Below are 21,709 nucleotides of genomic sequence, written 5' to 3'. Positions count from 1 at the left end.
TATAACAATATTAATTCAAGGGGGCCTCGGAGATGCAGGCATCAACTACTGTGGTGAAAACGGGTTAAGTCAGCCATTGGCTCAATAGCCAGTGCAAAAAGGATTGGGGATAGGGGGTATCCTTGACGGGTACATCTTCCCAGGTGAAATTGATCAAAGACCCTGGAATTTACAAGCACTCTCGCCAGGGGGATAGAGTATAATAATTGAATATATCTGAGCATCTCTTACCCCAGGCCCATTTTATCCAGTACCAGATACAGATATTTCCATGATACCACGTCAGATGTTTTCTGAGCATCAATCATTAATGCAACAGCTTTTACGTTTGAATTCAGCCTAGCCATTACATTGAATAGTCGCTGGATGTTGAAAGATTTCGCTCTGCACGGGACGAATCCCGCCTGATCCTGATGGATAATGTGTGGCAATAACGGTAGCAGCTGATTCGTCAGCACATTGACAAATATTTTAATGTCTTCGTTCATGAGTGACAGAGGGCGATAAGACCTGCAGTCGTTGCTAGGTTTGCCAGGCTTGAGCAGTATGGTTATGACAGCCTCACGGATGGATATTCTCGAAAGAACTCGGCAGTTAGGCCATCAGTGCTGGGCGCCTTTCCCCCGGGCAGGTCCCTGATAATGGCTAAGAGTTTGTCTGCTGTAATCCGGCTATTGAGGCTTTCAGTAGCTTGTGAACTCAACCTTGACAGTGGCACTCGCTCGAGCCAGTCACTGGTGACAGCGGGGTCAAATCCTGCGTCCTCCTGGTAAAGGGCCCCATAAAAGTTATGGAACACCTCCAGAACATCACTTTCCTCCCATTTGAGTTCCCCTTGCACAGTGAGAATACTGAGTTCTCCCACGTTCGGCCCTCACCCCCCTAGCCAGTGTCCTCCTGGGTATTTCTCCCTCCCCATACTTCCTGGCAGCAATCGGCCTAGCGAGAAAGTGAACTTCGCGCGTGGCGTGTGCACGGAATTCCCCCAACTCAGTCTGTATCTGTGCTAGAGTTTTCGGGTCAAGAGATTGGGCATGTTCGCTTTCCAGGGCCTTGATTCGGGCCTCGCTGAGGCACAGGTCATTCCTTAGCTCTTTAAGAACTCCTGCTTCCCTAGATATTGACATCTTTCTAATGAAAAACTTAAAGGCTTGCCACCGAGTACCCAAGGAGGTATCTGCAGAGGCGTTTCAGGCAAAAAAAGTTTCCATGTCCGATTTAATGTCGGCCTTAAAAACTATGTCCCTCAAAGCCTCCAACTTGAATCTCCAAGTAGAGCCCGGGGATTGGGGTTTATCAGTCTTAATGTTCAATATTACTGGAGAGTGGTTAGATAATGTGCGAGGATGGATTTGGAACCTGAGAATCCTACCCAGGAGTGAAGTAGTTACCAGAAAAACATTGATGCACGAGGCCATATTGTGTACTGAGGAATAGAAAGTATATTCACATGTCTGGGGGTGTGTGAGCCTCCAGGCATCCCTTAGGGATAATGTGTTCATGTGTGCTGACAGTCGGCGGGCGGCCCCGGATGGGGGACGGTGAGCAGTGCTGGTCCTATCTAATCTGAGGTCCAGGATGAGGTTCATGTCTCCCCCCCACAGGACCCCGATGTATGAGGACAGTAGCTCCATGACCCCATCACAGTGTTCTGGGGAGCCAACATTAGGGCAATATGTATTTACCAGTAGCATTTCAACCCCCTCAAGGATACAATGTATAATGGCGTACCTTCCAGCTAGGTCAATGTGTGTCTTTTTAACAGTTTTATGCACCAATGTTAACACACCACAATACTGGGTTGAGTAGGAGGTGAAATATCTGTTCCCACCCCAAGTGTGCGCAATACGATGACAGGTGTCGGCCCTAGCATGGGTTTCTTGTAATAAAAGAACTTTGACCCCATGTCTGGCAGCTTAGGACATTATTTTGCTAGATTTGGTATCATTCACCACTCCCCTAACATTCCAGCTCATAATAGTGACTCGCATTTCACCCACCAGTCAGGTTTGATGACCATTGTATGCTGCCCTTGAGTGCATGCCCCGCTGTAGCTGTCCACCCCGCCCATGCCCCACCGTGCACCCGCTAAGAGATTTTAACAGTTTCAACCAACACTTCCTTGAATGAACAATCCAGTAAACCAACCCGGTCCCTGTCCCCATAACCTGCCCTCACTGCCACACCCCCCAACCAGCAGTGTATTGCCCTCCCATCCACCGCCTTACCCCGCCCTTCATGAACCCAAGAACAACTATTGGGTAGATCCCTAAAGGACAACAAATTCAAAGCAGACACTAAGAAGAACACTGTCGCCGTGTCGGCACACTAAACAAGCTACTCTAACCATATTAAACATTGTGGCTGAACAAACAAATGTGTAGTGTACACCAAGAAGCTTCCAAAACGTCATGTCATGGTCAATTGCAGGAGATTTCAACTAGGGTTTTGTTCATCTCGAGGGGCCCCCACAGGATTGCCAACCGGAATCTGGGACTTGATGAATTTCACAGCTTCCTCTGGAGCAGTAAAAAAGTACAACTTCCCTCAGAAGTGAAAGTGCAAGTGTGCTGGAAATAGCATTGCATATTGGATATTGCGGTCTCTCAGCATTTTCTTGATTCCTGTGAACAGCCGCCGTTCCTGTTAGATCGCGATGGAAATGTCAGGGAAGATGCAAATCGTTTGGGACCCCAGCCAAAGTTCTTTCTTGTCCTTGGAGAGCTGAAGTATTAGGTCTCTGTCGCGGTAGCTCAGGATTTTTGCGATGATCGGGCAGCGGAAAGTCTCCAGGCTTGGGCCTTGGACTAAGTGCCTTGTGCGCACGCTCCACGGCAAAGACTGGTGAGAGTTGTGGGTTGTCCAGGAGCTCCTTGTACAGGCGTTCCATAGCTAGTTCCATGCCCCCAGAAGTGCATACTCGGGATCCCCAACTATGTAAATGTTGTTCCTCCTCGACCGGGACTCTAGATGATCGCATTTGTGTTTAATCAATTTCATGTCCTTTGTGAGGGAGACCACTGCAGTTTGGAGGGATTGCACATTATCCTCGGTCGCCCTATTCCTTTCTTGGGCTTCGTTAATGTGTAGGATCTCTTTCGCGAGTTGGGAGCGCATTGATTAGACATTTGCAGTTATGTCATCTAATTTTTCGTGCACCGCAGGAAATCCTCTTGTCATGTCCTCCATCATTTGGTTGAGGTCAGGGGCAGATGATTTGGGTATAGGGTCTCTCAGGGGTGGGACAGAAGGATCTTCACCAGACCCTCCACGGGGGTGGGGGGCACCTTTGCAAACGTATTAATGTCCCCAGTTTTTTTTCCCCCGCCAGCACCGTTGGTCATGTTAAGATGATGAAAGAGAGTAGCTGCTAGGGTTGGCGGGAGGGCGTATTGCACTAGGCCCCCGTGAGGCAGCACCCAGCGACTAGGATCGAGCAGCGGGGCAAGGCAACCGTCGTTCCCAGGCGAAGGGCTCCCAGCAGACTGTGGTACCTGGCACCTCAGCAGGACCTCACCAGCCGCAGGGGTTTAAGTCACTCGGAGGGGTGCACAGTACTCAGTGAGGAATTGCTGGACGGATCCCCCCCCAGATAGCTGGAGCTAGGGTGGGCTGTCCAGAGCACAGTATTGTACAACCCAAGTGGGAAGGCTCAGCACTCACCAGGATATGGAAGACAGCTCCCGCAGAGCCTCAGAAGCACCCATTGCGTGTATGGTTCAACCCGGGCTGGCTGCAGATTGACAGGCAGTGCCCCGGCCAGAAGGCACAGCAGATCCAATGGAGGAGAACAGGGCCGATGGCATAGAGGAGGAGCCGGTCTCCGGCGGGTGCTAAGAGAAGGGGGCCACAGGCTGGATAGAGGACACCTCTCTGCACCAAGTAGTAAGAGCCGCTGTGTCCTGCGGCACGGGGTGGAGCCGGGGATGGTGCAGCCCCAAACGAGTTCCAGGAAGCAGCCTCCGGGACTGGATGGATGGCCCGGCACTGATGACACAGTCCCCCGGGGGGGTAGCGTCAGGTCATATGCTGCAAGGCCCAAAGAGTGGGGAGGTCCCCAGACCTGGGCGGCTACGTTTAAAAAATATATATATTCTCCCCACCCAGGAGGTTCCCCCAGAAGCACCCGGAGAGGTCACGGCACCCGGAGGTGCGTTGGCAACAGGGCCCCAGCCCCGCTGCCAGCCGATCACAGCCACAATGACAGGCACACGGCTCTGGTGTAGAGTACGGTGGCACATGGCTGTGCAGCCCACCAACAAGGAACCCGGCAGGCTACCAGGCTCTCTCAAGGCGTGGGTGTTGCATGGCTTCAAGGGGTACCAAGGCTGCAATCTCCAGGCTTTGAAGAGGTGTAGATCTGCCACATATTAGAGGATAATTTGTGCTGGCGTGTAGAGCTAAAAGCTAGGCAGCCATCTTCCCCGGCTGCTCAACAGCGCCGGCAGGATACATTTCAGAGCGTGATTCAATTGGAATGCAGGGTCCCGCAGGGCTCTTCATTGTCACCATTGTTGTTTAATCTATATTTACAACCACTGATGGACATTTTTAGGGAATATGATCTGGGTTATCATTCTTAGGCAGATACCCAGATTTACATGAAAAAGAGCAAGACATGGGAATCCCTGTTTAAGATGGTGTAGTGCATTGAGGAAGTGGGCCGGTGAATAACCACCAATAGACTCCTCCAACTCAACACAAACAAAACCAAGCTTATTCTAGTGGGGCCTAAACACATGCTGGCGGAACATTATTGTTTCCCCCCGCAGCAATGTATTTTAAGACTACCTATGACCTTTGTTTCTAAGATGAAAAATCTGGGATGCTTATGGCAGTCCAATCTGGGCTGCGATGAGCGGCTAGGAGCTAAGATACAATCTAAATTTTTCTCCCTCTGTCTGCTATGTCACATCGTTCAATTATTTCATCACAAAGAGCACAAAATTGTGGTAGGAGCACTGGTGAACTCCAAACTGGATTATGCAACCAGCCTCCTTATGAGGATACCTGACAGACAAATGAATTGTTTCCAGAGGGCACAGAATGCGGCCGTTAGTTTGATATTCAGAGTATCTAAAATGGCGCACATCTACTCACTGCGCCAATCCTTACATTGGCTTCCAGTTAAACAATGGGCCTCATTACGACCCTGGCGGAAAGTGACTGACCGGACCGCAACAGCGTAAATAGCGTTTCCGCCATTGCACGAAGGAGCAAAGTGCGGCCAATCACGACCCATCGGGCACGAGCATTACGCCATGGCGGAATCCGAAAGGCTGCGATGGCGGAAATGACCCCAAAACGGCCCTTACCGCCGCCGTACGCTGCACCAGGTGCAATACCGCCACCCATCTTAGCGGTCACCGTAATGAGCGGTCACCGTAACGAGCGTGCACCGCAAATTACGGCCACCGTAAATATACGGAAACGGAAGTAAAAGCATGTGGCCGGAACGGGAAACAGCACGCCGCACAACTATAAAATCCGAATCCCAACACAACCATAAAAAATCCGACCCTGACACACATCCCAACCCGTTAGCAACCCCAGTTAAAAAAATAAATATGGGAAAGGTAGCCAAGAAAGCGTGTGACCGCAAGCGGCAGGTACACTTCTCCCGAGAGGAACTGACCGTGCTCACCGAGACCCTCCAGGAAAATTCCGCCGTCGTCTTCTCCAGTCAAATGACCAGGACGGCCCTTGCCAACAAGAAGGCCATATGGGCCCTGGTGGCACAGCGCGTAAGTGCGGTGGGGACAACACCCCGCACGCCACAGCAATGTCGCAAGCGGTGGGACGACCTGCGGATCCGCGTACGCAGCATACTTTCTGCGAACAGGAACATCGCCACAGCTACCGGGGGGGGTTCAGAGTCGCCCATCAAGTTGACCCCCTGGGAGGAAATCTGCACCTCCACCATAGGAATGGAGAGCATAGAGGGAGTCGGAGGGATGGAGAAAGGAGTGCCGACATCCGGAGAATCAGGTAGGTTGGCCAAGAGAAACAATGCGAAATCCACAAACCACGAACATGTGCAGTACCATGTGACCCCATAGTGCAATACATACTTTGCCCTGACAGCGCCCTCTAAAAGTCAGAATGAACAAACAAATCAATCAAGAAGCCATAAACAACCCCTACATGTGCAGCATGCACCCCCTAACTGCAGGCAGCCAAATGAATGCATCCTCAATCCACACGAAAATGAGACCACCTCCAAGGCCCAGTCCCAAATCAGCCTCATGTACCACCCCAATGCATTTGATACGTTGCCATTCCAAATCCGACAGACCCATAACTAACGCTCGCCCCTCTTTACTCCACCACAGGGTCCGATACCAACGACGAGCTGCAGGACACCCCTACCAGCACGCCTGCAAAGAGGGCCAGGACCAACGTCCCAAGAGCCTCCACCTCAGGTGCAAGGATCAAGACACGGCAGCAGCAGGAATCAAGTGGCAGCACACTGGAGGGGACTGCAACAGGCACCCCAGCAGCCAGCAAGTCCACAACCCCAGCACCACAGGTCCCCCCAAAGAACGTATCTGATGGCACTGCCTCTGGTGGTAGCAGCACCATAGGTGACACAGCTGTCATGCCAGCATGCTCCGACACGGAAAACAGTGCTGGCGACGTAGGTACCATCCATGACCTTTCCCAATCCCCCTGCATGTTCCATCCCCTACACCATGACGAAACCACGCAGGGGCACCCTGAAGACGACGACTGGCCAACCCCCACAAGTCCTGTGCCAAGGCAACATGTGTTGAGCAGCCCCCCTGTCACACCACCGCAAATGTCCATGGCCCAGCAGAGGCAACAGTCCCTCGACCTGCTGATCGAGCAACAGCAGGAAGCGTCCACGCTACTCAAGGACCATGCAAATGAATGCGGGGGTTCCAGGGCAGCCATGGAAACATCCACCGAGACACTCAGGGCACAAATAGAGAAAAGTAGTGAGAGCCTCAGGGGAGAAATGGAGAGAAGCACCGAGAGCCTGAGAGCACAAATGGAGAAAAGCACCGAGAGCCTGAGGGGGGAACTGCATGCGACGTCCAAAGACGTTTGTGCTGAACTTGCTGCTGTGCGCCGTGTGCTCTCGGAGCTCTCACAAACCCTCAGAGACATGCATGGACGCGAGCAGGCAGAGACATCATCCGTGGCAAGTTCCGTCCAGGGCAGCCCCCAACGCAGATCTGGCAGGAACCTGCGCTCCACGGGCAGGGGTGCCCCTGATACCCGTAGAGGGGGCTTGCAATAGCGTCTACCCACGGACAGCATGCATATTTGGACACTGGTGTTGGGGGGGGAGGTAGTAGGGTGGAGGGGGTGTGTTGGGCTTCACTGGGTGGCGGGTCCATAGGGTGTATAAATCAAATCACATTAACAATACAGCACCTCATTATCATCCAATGACATGTGTGGACATTGATATTTGCGTACGAGGCCTTCATAGGCGTACAGTCCACAATGTGCCTGTACTACACACACACAGTGCCACAGGTCCCCTTTCCGTGTAATAGGCACCATGCGTGGTTGCTAGAAGCATGCATCTATGATGCTCTGTCGGATTGCACGTACATCCTGTGCCTCATGGACTCCTTGAGGTGCCTCCACATCCCCACCCTCATCATCATCATCATCTTCAGGTGCATGCAGTACAGCGTCAGGGGGCATGGGCACATTCCTACGTATGCACATGTTGTGCAGCATGACACATGCCATGACCATCTTAGAAACCTTCTCATGGCTGTACATGAGTGCCCCGCCAGACCTGCTGAGGCTGCGGAAACGAGCCTTCAGTAGGCCGAATGCCTGTTCAATGACCACACGGGTACGTGAGTGGGCATGGTTGTAGTCCTCCTCATGCTCGTTCTGTGGGTTCCGGATTGGTGTAAGGAGCCATCTCTTCAGTGGATACCCGGCATCACCTGTATGAGACGAATAAAGGGTGTCAGTGGAATGATAGTGCTAAGTAGCCCCCCCCCCCCCTGCAAGGTCATTGACGCATCAAATGGGCCACGATGTCATGCATGGAATGAGACTCACCGAGTAGCCAGGATCTGTGCCCTGCGTGTTGCTCCATGTAGCGTGGTATTCCTGTGTTCCTCAGGACCATAGAATCATGGGTAGATCCTGGAAATCTGGCACAACAATGCGTAAATATCTTGTTGGAGTCACACACCATTTGCACATTGATTGAATGAAATTGCTTCCGGTTGCGGTACTGGACCTCCATGGCATGTGGGACAACCAATTCAACATGGGTGCAGTCGATGGCACCAATGCAACCCGGGATGCCGCCAAGTGCATGGAATCCCACTTTAGCGTTGGTAATCTCCTGGTACGTGCGTGGTAGTGTGATGTGGTCGTCGGCGTGCTTCAGGAGGGCATCGTGCACTTGGAAGAGTGTCCGTGAGAACAGTGGCTGTGAAATGCCATGCAACTGTCCCACTGTGTGCTGGTAGGTGCCTGTGGCCAGGAAGTGGAGTGCAGACACCACCTTCAGTAGGGGTGGGATGGCGGTTGGGCTATCTATCATGCTCACGAGGTCAGCATGTGTCATGTCCACAATGGCGATTATGGTGTCCCGGTCCAAACGGTAGAGGGTGTGGATCTGCTCAGCAGTGAGGTTGAACGGATCGGCTCGGAGGCGTGGGATTGCGGGCCGCCTGCGTGGTGGTAGTGGCAGTGCTTGTGGGCCTTGCTGACCCTGCCTTGCCCTCCTCCTCCTCCTTCTCCTCCGTCTCCCCTGTGCGCCCGGTTGTTGTACCTGTTGTTGTTCGTCGTCTTCTTGTAGTTGTAGCACTTGCAGTGCTATCTGGTACCCCAGGCCCAACATCGCTAGTCCTGCCGGTAGCATTTTGGAGTGGGAGTGGTTGTGGGAGGGGTTTGGGTCTGCAATATATGTGCTGTCGGCCTGTATGGCCTCCACCTGTGCTGATTGAATGAATCTGTGGCAGATGCAATCCCTTCTGGCCGAGCACGTCCCGCACGTAAGGCTGCATTTGGCCGCATGGCATCTTGGGATTTGAATCATGTATCAAATCCCGATGGCAGTGTGATGTACTTTGACTGATTTTCATGCTATGCTCCCATTGTTACACATGCTATGATTGCAGCCGCTTACATACCTGTGAAGAGTCAGTGGTATGTAGGGCTCGATCGATGGCCGACCCTCATGCAGCACAGTAACGTACTTCACCGACGGGCGTGGCGTGCCATTTGTGATTGCAGCCAGTTAGCATCATGACACACAGCCGCACTACATTGATGTAATTGTGAATGCAAGCGTTCACAGAAGCCTTTTCGACGTAATGTTGCAAGTGAGGAATTCGAAGGCCAGCATTTTGGGTTTTGAAGTAGCGGCGAGGATACGCCCACAGGTCTGGCTGGAAATGTAACGTTCTATTGTAGAATGTCCTTGGGACATGGCCCATAACGAGCAGGCAATGAATGATATGAATTGAATGGGATGCGCAACAGCGTAGTGGACGATAAGGCAGGACGTTCCCAAATCCATCTTGCTTCACAACACTACAGATCCGGCCAGGGGCACAGTGGTTTTTGCGGACTGCATTACGCACAGACGCGATGGAAGTTTCACATATTATGTGAGTGAATATTCATGCGTTTTCATTGCGGGATGAGGGAATGATGTGTGGATGCATGGACTGATGATTCCGTTTAGGGTCTGCCATGTACATGGGTTTTTTGATTCACTCCCCTTCCCCTGCGTTATGTGATGCAAGGCTGCCATAGTGGGACATACGTCTATCTGCCCTTGTCGGATCCTCCCTGTCTCGACGCGCCTTCATACACTTGTGTCTAGGCACGTTACTAATCCCATGTCATGGGTTCTATCTTGACGGACGCATGCACAGTAACCGACGTTGACAATGGTGTATTTAGCTCGATTGGTTTCGTTATGATTCGATACTGATTTAGGGGTGTGTATATTCCTTTGGAGTGGGCTAGCATGCATATGGGTGTGGATTTGGTGTGTTGAATGAAGATTGTAATGCATCATGAGTCCCGTAATGCAATCGGTTAATTTGTGTTTCTTTTGGGTGACAGGTATCTCCTGCCCTATTGCAGATGCCATCTCTACGCCACTCCTCCAGATGGTTTTTACTCTCGACTCCTGCAGCTTCGGGTGAATCAGTGGAGCACCATTTCGATCTTATGGGACGATCGCCAATGGGCCACATGCCCTTACGCTGTACTGGTGGCTAGGTGCAACATTTCGGCCTTTCAGCTCGACTAGTGCCTGCCTCATGGGACGGACCTGCGGTTCTTGCCGCTTCCATGTTGCCTTTTGGAACGTTGATGTAGGCCCTGTGTGCCATGATGGTACAGGGCGTCACACAAGTGGAAGCCGGTCAATTATTGCAGATGCAGCCCTCGGTGATGATGGTTGTTTTGGTGGTATTTTGCAAATTGCTGTGGGGCCTTTGTCATTTGGATGTGCATTTAAATTGTATTCCGATATTTGTCGTGTTGCGTTGTTCTTTGCAGGTGATGTGGCGATTTTCGCTTTGTGGCGGTATGTATTGCGTGATGATCTGCATTGTGTTCCGCCTTCTGAGTTGAGTTGTGTGGTACAGTACTGGCCGCGTTTGCCTACGTAGCACAGTATGGTCACGGATAGGGGCTGCCATTGTGACTGTTTACATGATGTGCTGTTCAGGGGCGGGGGATTGGCTTTTGGCCGACTGGTGCCTGTCAGCCAGGTCGATTGGTGGAATGATGGGTTGTTCAGAATGTGGCTGGTCACAGGTGACTGTGTTTGCGTGCGTTTGTTGGAGGGGGACTGGGGTCATGTCCATTGGAATAGCTTCTGTATTGATGCCATCTGTGCCCTGCAGCTCCCATCGGCCCCTCTTGGGATGAGCCTGGCTGCTCAGTCACTCTGCCGACTTGTGTGGTACATGCTTCTGCTGATGGTTGGTTTGTTTACTGGCATGAGTACAGGGCTGGTGCAATCCCCCTCAGGATGCTGTTTTGGATGTTGCCTTGCGCTGGTGGCAAGCGATGGGGGACTACTGTTGTTTTGTGTCATGTGTTCTTGATTTTCAGTTTGATGTATTGTACCTTCACATGCCTGTGCTGCGTCAGTACGGCTATGGTGACATGCCGTACATGGATGCCCACTCACGGGGCGCTTTGAGCCCCTGCATGCTTTTCTACGTTGGCATGCATGGGTGAATTGTGGATTTCACTGGTTGCATAGTGTGAGTACATTGCGCCTGCCAGGAGTTGTGCAATGAGGCCAGGGAGTGGAGTACAGGCACTCAGTGGGCCATTTACGGTTGGTTCGCGTTGCCGTATTTCTCGCCATGGCGGAATGGTACTTTACGACGTGCTTGATGGCGTTCAGTACATGTCCGCTAGGGTCAGAATTCGCGTACCGTTGCGCCATGGCGGTGATTCCGGTTTTGCAAGGCGCGCGTGCGCGTACTTGGTGCAGTTAGCGTTGCCGTTCACTGCGGTGTCGCTAATGGCATCGTACTTTACGGTGACGGGTCATGATCGCAACGAGCGGTGTTCGATGGCGGTATTGCATTTCCGCCATCATTTTTCCATTTCCGCAAGGGTCGTAATGAGGCCCAATGAATTGAGTTTAAAATTCTATGCCTGGTTTGTAAGTGCCTCAACAATTTAGCCCCTAGTCGCTTGTCCAGAAAGATGGTTTCCTATAAGCCCGAGTGCCTCCTTCGATCTCTGGATAAGCATTTATTAGTGATCCGCCATCTAGATTTGCCCATAGGGGCGACAGACGCTTCTCAATGTATGGTGCTAGACTATGGAACCTATTGCCACTTAATATTCGAAGCATCACATCCCTCTCCTCATTTCGAAAAGCCTTAAAGGATCACTTGTTTAATTAACTGCCAACTCTCAGTCTACTGTTAATAAGTACTAAATGGTTGATGTTGGACATGAATTCATTAACATGTGTGCTAGGATGCAGTTAACTCTGTCTGAAGTGTGTTCGTAATGCATCAAAATAAAATCAAATTATAATCAAGCACAATGTAAGAGTATCACTCATATTCCTAAATACAGAAACATATCACACAGATACAACAGGTACCAATATGTCAGAAATTGGTGGCTGCAGGCGCAAAACAAATTAACTCACAAAAGCCTACTAGAACAGTCATGTCTTAGTAATTCTCCTAAATCTTTTGTGACTAAGTTCTGTCCTAACATCAAACACAAGGTTGTTCTAGCATTTGGAACCCACCGCTGCCAATGAGCGGCAGCCATAGTAGTTTCAACTGCAAAGGCTGGAAGAGTCTGGATTTTATTTTTGTTTGGTGCTCGTGAACACTTGTTTTCAGGTAAGTGAGCCCCATAAGCAACACAACTTTGTGAATGATACACAAGTCCTTCAAGGAGATTCTTTGTTTGATTGGAACCCAACATAATGCCTACATTACTACTGCATCCCAAGACTTCAAGGTAACAATCATCCTTGCTGCTTTATTTAGAATTAATTGCTGCTGGTGAATCCAGTATTTACTGACGTCTTAAAGTTCTGTTACAATATAAATACTTCAGTCTGACACGCACCAAGTCTCTGGGGGACTCTTTTTTTCTGTGGCATTTGTAAAATTACATCATTATTTTATCAGACAATGTTTGTTGCATACGGTTAGGATTTTCATCCCTCTGGATTAGTCTCCCAGAGTCTGCTCTTTGACCTCTTTCTCAATATTTCCAGCATCTAGTGTGTTTCTCTGATTCCTTCCAAGCCTTTCAAGGTCCTTCTCATGCAATGGAGTGTCAAGACTCTTTTTACTGGGGTGGCCCAAGTGGGGCACTGACTTATGCAGGGGTGGCATGAAGTACGAGTGAACACACACATAATGATCATAGTTTAGGATAATGGGGTGACCAATCAGATTTAAGGGGTAGTATGTGCCACCCCAGGCTACTCCCTGGACAAAGCCCTTTTCTTAGTTCACACACTTGTTCCCCTCCTTTTTAGGACATTCGAAGCTGGGTGTTTGCAGTGCGCTGTAACCCTCCATCGTCCATCCATTACTCCTCTGTTCCCCTTGGTGTGTTATTTGCTTGCTGCCTCCCGTGTACCTCCTTCTGTGCGAACCCCTCCCCCCTCTGGTGCTTCCTGTGGTGCGCAGCTTTGGGCTGTGTTTCTCCCATCCCTCACTCTCCCTTCTTGCCTATTCGCTCCCTCTATTGTGCTCTCCATTTCTCCCATCTTCTCAAACTGCTACTCTATCTCCTATCCTATCCCTCTCACTAAGTCTGGAAGAAAAAGGTTCAAGAAGGATATCCTGGTCTTCCATCCAGGCCTTCCTAAAACTGTTACCCACAACAGCGCTGCTTCCTCCAGACAGACTCTCACTGACATCCTCTTTGTCGTTCCCTCTCCAGACCTATGGACCCCTCATATGGTTTTTGTTCCCCCTCCTCTCTGCTCCTCTCCCATTAATGGTGGCATCTGGTGGGAGGTCCTCTTGGCCTCCTTCCATTCCTCTAAAACCATCATCAATGTCTATCTACATGGTACCATCTTAGTCCAGGGCTCTCAGCCCAATCTCCTACTTTTCGATAGGTATTTGCTGCAACTTATCAACTTTCTTCCTTCTCCTGCTACTCTCTCTAACACTTCTCTGCCTCCTCTGCGTCCTCCTTCCTCCACTGCCTCTCTGGCACCTACCTCCTCCTCCTCCTCACTGGCCCTCATACCACCTCTGACTACTGCCTCTGCCCACTCTCATTTCCGCTGGGTGTACCGCACTCCAGAAGTCTGTCAAATGTGGCAACCTGGTTCACGTCGCTAATCTAAGGTCTTGCTCTGCTGTTAAACACTCCTCTGACATCTGCAAACTCCTCAAAGACCTTGAACTGGATGTCCTTGCTCTCACCGAGACACAGATCACGGCCAGCTCTGTCATGTGTTTTCACACTCTCCTCCCTGAGGGCTACAGGATCCTCTCTGAGACCAGAGCCAATCGGCCCGAGGTGAAGTGGCCCTTATCTTTCTGGAGTGGGTCCCAGCTTCTATCATTCCTATGCAGGCCTACTCCTCCTTTGAATGCCTGATCTGCAGGCTCTTTCTCTCCTGATCTACACCTGGCCCGGTCATCCTCTTCCTCCATGAATGGGCTGACCTCTCCTCTTTTCTCCATGCCTCTACCTCTCAACTTCTCCTCCTTGGAGATCTCAACATCCACCTGGATGTCTCTATTCCCTCCTCTGTGCTCTTCTGTAACCTCTGCCACGCTCTCTCTCTCTTTCCATTCTACCCTCTGGCATAACACACTCTGCCGGACACACATTGGATGTACTCATCTCCTCAGACATCCCTTGATCTAACCCTCTCACCACTGCTCTCTCTTGGACTGACCACTTTCTGCTCTCCTCCGACCTGAAATTTTGTGTACCACAAAGTCTACCCCAGCACTGCAACCTTCCTTCTCTGTCATTCTGACCATAAAGCAAGTGTCAGTGGAGGCCTTTGGCTCTACTTTCTTTGCCCCTGCATCTTTCTGTCACCAACACTCTAGACATCCTTGGCCCTGTCATGAGAATCCGCCTGAAGCCTACCTCCAAGTGCAACTCTTGGCATGACTTCGACCTTGCCACCCTAAAACACAAGTACAGGGTGGCTGGGAGGAAGTGGAGGGCTCCAGGTGCATCTTCTGACAAACTGGCCTGCTGCCTGCTCCAAATGCAATACAGACTCTCTGTCCTCTCCAAGAAGAGGACCCATATCCAAGCCTCTGTCTTTGTGGCATCTAACAACACGGCCAAACTCTTTAAAATCTGCATGGAATTGGCCAATACTACTGCAGTCTCCACATGTCCTCTTCCCTCGCAGGCCCTCTGCAGGGTGCAGGCTTCTCATTTCACCACTAAAACACGGGTCATCCTGTCCTCACTTTCCTCTTCCTCCTCCTCCACCTCTACCTCTCTCAGGCCTCCTCTGGCCGCCTCTCCCCCTCCTTTTCCTTTTTCCTCCTTCTCTCTGACAACACTTGACGATGGTTCTCTAGACAAGTCTGATCTATGAACGTGTTGTCCAAACAGGTGCTTCTCTGCTCTTCCAGAACCATCAAGGACCACATTTGCACCTTTGCTCCAGCCTTGGAAGACTTCTGCAATCACTCTTTCACCAATGGATATTTCCCCTCTCTCTTCAAGCTTAAAAAGCCTTCTGCTGATCCTACTTGTCCGGCAAACTATCGCCTCCCAGGTCCAACTTGGGGCCTTTCTCTCCACCACCTCTCTCTCCACATGTGTCCCCCAGGGCTCAATCCTCTCACCCAGGCTCCTAAATGTCTATCTGGCCCCTTCAGCCCACTTCATCTCCACCTTTTCTTCTAACTTTCAGTGTTATGCGGATGACACTAAGCTCTCTTTCAGGCTTCCTCCAGTCGCCTCATCTCCCTCGCTCATTCCTGTCTATCTGCGATTCAGGATTGGTGTGCCTCCAAAGATCTCTGCCTTAATGCCAGTAAGACAGAGATCCTTCTCATTGGGACCCCTGCTTTCCCTCTCTCACTCCGGCCACCCTCCTTGCACCCTCTACCTTTGCCTTCCTGTGAGGCAAAAAACCTTGGGGTTATCTTCCACTCCACTCTCTCCTTCTCTCCTCACATCACAGACCTTGCCAAAAAGGCCCAATTCCAGCTGCACCTCCTCAGAGGTATTCTGCCTTTTCTCACTTTCCCACAGAAGCTCTCTGTGTCCAGAGCCCAGGCCCTATACAGGCTTAACTACTGCAACAGCTTCTTTCTCAATCTACCTGCCTCTACTCTCCGCCCTCTGCAAGTAATCCAGAATAGGACTGCAAGATTTACAATTGGCCTCAAACCCAGGGACCATATCTCTCCAGCCCTGAAATCTCTCCACTGTCTCCTGGTGGCTGCAAGGATCAAGTTCAAGACCCTCTGCATCGTCCACAAGGCTTTCTGGGGCCGGGGCCTGCACTACATCCAACTCCCTCTGCCGAAATACCTTCCTTCTAGAGCCCTTCGCTCTGCTACTGCCAACAATCTCTGGGTCAGACGCTTATCTAGACAGAGAGTGGGGGGTATATCTCTCTGCTCTGCATGTGCCTACCTCTGCAATTGTCTCCCTGCCCCTCTCAGACTTGGGCCAGATCACCTGAAACTCCGGAAGCAGCTCAAGACCCTCCTTTCCGCCTCTGCCTTCTCTCTCTTGCTTCCCTGCTAACTTACTTGTCTGCTGCATTGACTGTTTGCCTGGTACCCTCAGAGTCTCACTAAGTACCAGGCTCCCCCTAGACCAGTCTTCCTTGCACTGCCTCTGGGCCTACCCTGCGCTTTGGGGCAGTAAGCTGTAACTCCTACAGCCACCCTGGTTGGTAGCACTTATCTAGCACCGTGCTGCCCTGGCTGCACTTACTCAGAGTCAAGCTGCCCCTTGCACTTCCCCTCTACCCTCCCCTTGCACTTTTGGTTGTTGCACTTGCACCATCCGAATGGCACAAGGCCTAGTTGGATCGTTTGCCCTGTGTTCCCTCCCTTGTCTTGTGGCGCCTAGAAACACCTGTGGAAAGGCGCGTTATCAGTGCCATATCATGCTTCCATTTCGCAGCCTCTAAACTCTTTGTAGACCTCTCAATGCCCCTCCCAATCTCTGAGCATCTTTCAGGCTTCCCAGTGCTCTTGTTAGGTTCCAGGCATCATTAAGGGGTTTCAGCGCTCCTAACGTTAAAAACTTAGTAAAACCTCTCAACGCCCCTGCTGATATTGCAGGTATATTTTAGGTTTGTCAATGCTCCGCTCAAGCTCTAATGCTCAAGGCCTCTCCCAGGCTGTTAGGCAGCCCTATCACGCTCTAATATTTGTCCAGGGTTCCCCGCAGGGTCACCAAGACACGGCCTTTGCATGTGACAGACGTGCACTGGGAGTTAGCAGCCTCTTAGTACAAGTGCTTGATGCTTCCTCTTCCACTCCTGGAGGAGTCACTCCCCATCAGAAATCCTGCTCTGCTTGCAGCCCTCCTTGTGCACCTTGACTGGAAGGGAGTTTCCCTCTCATTTCTTGCAAATGCCCTTTACTTTGAGTTTGAGCTAGGTCCTTTTCCCCATCATGCCCTGCCTTCAAGCTCTTGGTCACATGGGGAAAAAGTGATAGAACCCCAGTTGGGAACCTTGAATTCTGTCTGTTTTTCCTCCTGTGAGTTTGGTGAAGCCCTCACAGGGAACTGTTACTTTGTGGGGTGAAAATGTCAGTGCAAGGCCGGTTTATTTTGAACGCACACACACTATCGCGTGGTCCATGATGTCACTGCTTTGGGCATGCTCATTCGTGTTTCCCTGGAGGTGCTCCAATGAACTCCTTCAGTGCAGGTAAATGCAGGGCTCTTTTGCTGCAACTATCCTGTTGTAGCAAACACAGCTTGAGTCATTGCGCATGCTCTTCTTTTTACAAAGCTCTGCCACTACAACAGGCCCCTGATCGAGCCATTGCAAACAGTACATACATCTTGCCCCGTGCGCCCTCACCCACATGTTAACAGTGTTTAACCCCCTCGCCATCTTTAAGATATGCAATACTGAACCAATCAATTGAATCAGGGTCGGACTGGGCCATAAAATTGCCTCGGGCACCAATGAAAAAGTGGCGCACCGCTGCAAATGGCAATTCATTCCTTTTGTGACAGACTGTTTCAATAGTCCCCCAAGGGGGAGTATTTTTAATATCATGTTTTGCAAATTGAGCATTTTAAAGAATATTTATTCAGCAACACTGATCAGAACAATTAGCTCCATAGTGAAGTAACTCATCAGACAAGCCCACATTGGCCCAAAAAGCGGGACACTTTGTTTTGAAAGAAATCAGGCCCACAACATAATTTTTGGCCTGATTCGTGGAAATGCTTTATAATGGTGCAATCCCATAGGAAAACGAAAACGTTGCCTAAATCAGGCCCTTTGTGTTTTTGGTTCAGCCATGGGCCTGTTGCCCTATAGGCCAATCCGAGCCTGAATTGAATTCCTTTTAAACATGATTTGCTTATGATGTATCCAGAGATTAGGGCTCCACTGATGTGCGGTGCCATGTGCAGTTTTTTGCTTCGATGGTATTAAACTTTGCGTAGCAACTCAAAGCTGATTTACCTCTTAGGCTTCGCAAATAGCAACGGAGCTGCATTTCATGTGCACTACTGTCAAAAGGTTTCACAGCCCCAAGATATTTCTACCCGGCGGGGCAGTGTATTCTCCCCTTCCAGAGGGATTCCTGTGTTTACAGTCGCTCAGAACTTGGAAGAGGGATATTTACCCGAGTTTTCTTGGCTTCCTCTTGCTCCCTTGATATTCCAGGGCTCCCTGCAGACAAAGCCAAGAGCACACAGTCAAAGCCGGGCAGCAGGCTGTTAATTTTTAATTCAAAGTGATTTTGTGTTGAACGCAAGCAGATGCTGATAATATCAGAAGTCACAGCATAATTTTCTTGATCAAAGGCCTGGAGTGAGCCCGATGAAGCCTGCATCTTGCTCCACTTTGATAAACCACATCAATTATTCACCGTGAAGGCAGACATCCTGACTTGAAAGCTGCAAGATAGAGCGGCCAGGCACATGCTCGCGAGCAGAGCAATGCTGCGGTGGGTGGGGCTGGGAGGCTGGGGCGGGGGCTGGCACAGGTGTGAATGAAATAATCATGAGCTGGCAACAAAGACAGCCACCCAGATTCATGGACACTTTGAACTCACATTTAAATGGTTGTAGTACATGTTGTCCTCGGGGCTGTTCAGCATTTTGGGTGGCTGGCAACGCCGGCGAGGTGTTCGCTGTGTCTGCTCGCTGCAGTTTCCTGAACCTGTTGGAGGAAACACATATTCCTAAATGTTTGTGAAAAGCAAGCGGTTTTTACAGAAGACTAGACGAAATATCCAGAAACAAAGATTTTTAATGTACATACATTACGAGAAAACACAAATGCGCACAATTCATGAAACTGCCATGAAGCCGACCAGGATCAGTAGCAAACAAACATGGGAGCGGGTTAAATAAGAGTGTTATTAAGGTAGTTAAGAGTGTTGGCCAAAATAAATACACACTTCTCAAGCACTTCCCAGTTGTTGGGACTTTCCAGGGACATCATTTGGGGGGTCGCCAGGGGTTGCACCTGCGACCCCTGAGGTCTCCTTTGCTACCTATGTGGTCTCCCTTGCTACCCCTAAAATAACAAAAAAATGTGTACAACATATTTTAAAATTGAAGCTCCAGGGCTGTGGTGAGCACCATGTGGCTCCTTGTTTCTGGAGCGGTTGGCTTTCTTGTGCAGGCCTCTTAAAAAACAACAGGGCGACGGGGGTTCCACAAGTGTAACACTTTGAGCAGTGACCCTAAATAAGAAAGAATAGGAAAAACAAATCATTTGTCTTTCTGGAATTCTACACAATACTTACTAGACTCATTAAATGTTTATTTCAGGCACACTCCAGGGGGGGGAGTCACTGATTTAGTCTGTTCTTAAACGCCTCAAATTCACAATGCAGACAAAACCTTCCAAAAAGCATTTAGAGTAGAATAAGCATCCATTTCAGACTATGTATGATGCTTTTCCCAAGTTGCAGTTATAGCATGTTCATTTCTGCCGCTGTCTCTGTTATGATCATCACAAGATATTCCATCTCAGTGTCCCCGGTCACTTGACAAAATCCTTGTGCCTAAAAGCTTGTTCACAGGGTAGAAATGTTTCACCATAGCACATAAAGTGGCCCTTGATTTCATTGTGCCACAATTAATGCTTTGTTATAATGTGTCTCCTATCTCCATGGCACGCTGTTCAGGATGTTTGTTTGCATGTATGAGGTAACGAGTGCCCGGAGTACGGGGTGCTGTGTGAGTGGGCATCTTTCCCTGTGCTACTCTAAATTCTTTACTACACAGTTATGAACCCTCCCAATGGTATGTATTTTGCCAACCTCTGAAGCATGAAAAGTATATCCACACAGGCCAACTTTGCACCAGACCTGTAGATGAACCGGCCTGCTGTTAAATCTAAGTTACCAGTTTAATGGTATCCACTGCAGAGTGTCATTTTCTTTCTGACTTTGAGAACATTCAGATATGTAATTGCTCATTTTACTATAGCCGGTAAGATAGCTATAGGCGGTAAGAAGGCCTGGTAGGTTGAGAGCTTGCTGCTGCAATGTGTGTGTGATCTGCAGGTTACAAGTTCAAATCCCGGCAAGGCCAACTCAGCCTTTCATCCTTCAGAGGTTGATAAATGAGTACCAACACAAGTTGGGTGATATTGTATGTGTATTTGTTCTATATAAAATGTTTAAGTGTAAGTGCTATATATAATACATCATTATCATTTGGCCTTGGACTTCTGCTTGATTACAGTTAATTGGTAATATGGGCCTATAGACACTGATATTAAGAATACATATGGAGATCCATTCTTGTATGAAATGATTATCACATTACAGGGATATTGTAACCATATTTTTCGTAGTGTACTTAGGAACAATGCTATGTGATGCCACTTCCTGTTTTTTCAAGGGTTGAAAGGTTGTGTTCTATCACTTCCTGTGATGTAACTTCAGGGTGGGGTTAAAAGGCATCACTTCCTGTGATGTCTTCAGAGATCAAAGGTCATGAGATGTCACTTCCGCTACCCCTGGCATTTTGATGAAATGACATCCCTGGACTTTCCTTCAGCCACTGACACTAGGATTCGACAAGAGGGCTTCTCTTTGGCATAACAAGCCTCCGTTTTTGTCATCCTAAATCAAGGGGGGAAGGGCAAAAACAGAAAAAAGTAAGTCACTGTGTTTAATCAAATGTCTCTGGCTTTCACGATCCTCGGTATGGATATCTCTTCTTGGTCACCTCATCTCAGTTACTCACAGTTTTTGGGCGCAAGTGAGGCATAATGGGCCTCACAATGTCCAGGCTCCTGGTACAGTCTCCTGCTTCTTTCCCTGGACTCCTGGGAGATGCCTTTGTCTGGGTCTCTGGGCTCCTTGTGCACTTGCATGTTATTTAGGAAGTTACTGGAGAGAGGACTGGGTAACAGCAGACTCAGCACCAAAGCTTCCACCAGGAAGCAATTCACCTGTGCTTCTCTACTAGTTGAGATAGGTATTTTTATATCCTGTAACAAGATCCTGGCTCTAGTGCCCAACACTCTTGGTTTACCTCCTCAACGATTCAGACAGTCTTGTGCCGAAAGGGACCTGTCTTTCTCCTCCTGGCCACTCCTCTCCACCACACTCCTTTTAATCGCCTTCATGTTGACACTTGCTCATTCTCCAAACCTTGTCAATGCCCCTATTGTCAGGCCTGCTCCATCATCCTAACTCCACATCTCATTGATTGTTTCTCCTCTCCTCCTTCGCTAATCTTTTCCTAACTTTCCACCTCTCCTCTACTGGGGTCTTCCCAAGTGTCCCCGCGACTATACTCTTCTTCTCCGATTGTACTAACATCACCCTCCTTTCTTCTTTAAACCCCTTTTCCTATCCCTCACTCCCTTTGATGGTCCTTCTAGCGGCATCACTACGGGGGGGGGCTGGGGAGGCTATATCCCCGGGTCTTTTGGTTGTAGCACTGCATAGAAGCTCAGGGGCTACAACCAATGGGCTAGCTAGGCACAAGTCCCGACAGTTCTGACTCTAGCGTAGCCCCAGATCTTTTACAAACCTAGCAACAACCCTGGTTCCTCCTCTTTGCAACGCCT

At 49.8% G+C, this 21,709-nt stretch overlaps 1 protein-coding gene across 1 annotated transcript in view; it reads right to left on the bottom strand.

Moving 5' to 3' along the window:
• Positions 1–21,709, bottom strand: part of MYO3B (myosin IIIB) — a 3,387,754-nt gene that overhangs the window by 45,353 nt on the left and 3,320,692 nt on the right. The window contains exons 32-33 of the mRNA XM_069616181.1: positions 18,726–18,832; positions 18,294–18,340 (exon numbers count right to left, since the gene is read on the bottom strand). Coding sequence (XP_069472282.1) covers positions 18,294–18,340; positions 18,726–18,832 — 154 coding nt within the window. The remainder of the gene's footprint in view (positions 1–18,293; positions 18,341–18,725; positions 18,833–21,709) is intronic.

The sequence above is a fragment of the Ambystoma mexicanum genome, chromosome 9, assembly GCF_040938575.1.
Source record: "Ambystoma mexicanum isolate Mex_15411 chromosome 9, UKY_AmexF1_1, whole genome shotgun sequence".
In the NCBI taxonomy this organism is placed as follows: domain Eukaryota; kingdom Metazoa; phylum Chordata; class Amphibia; order Caudata; family Ambystomatidae; genus Ambystoma; species Ambystoma mexicanum.
The sequence above is the reverse complement of the archived record's forward strand: the minus strand, read 5'-3'. Positions and strand labels throughout refer to the sequence as shown.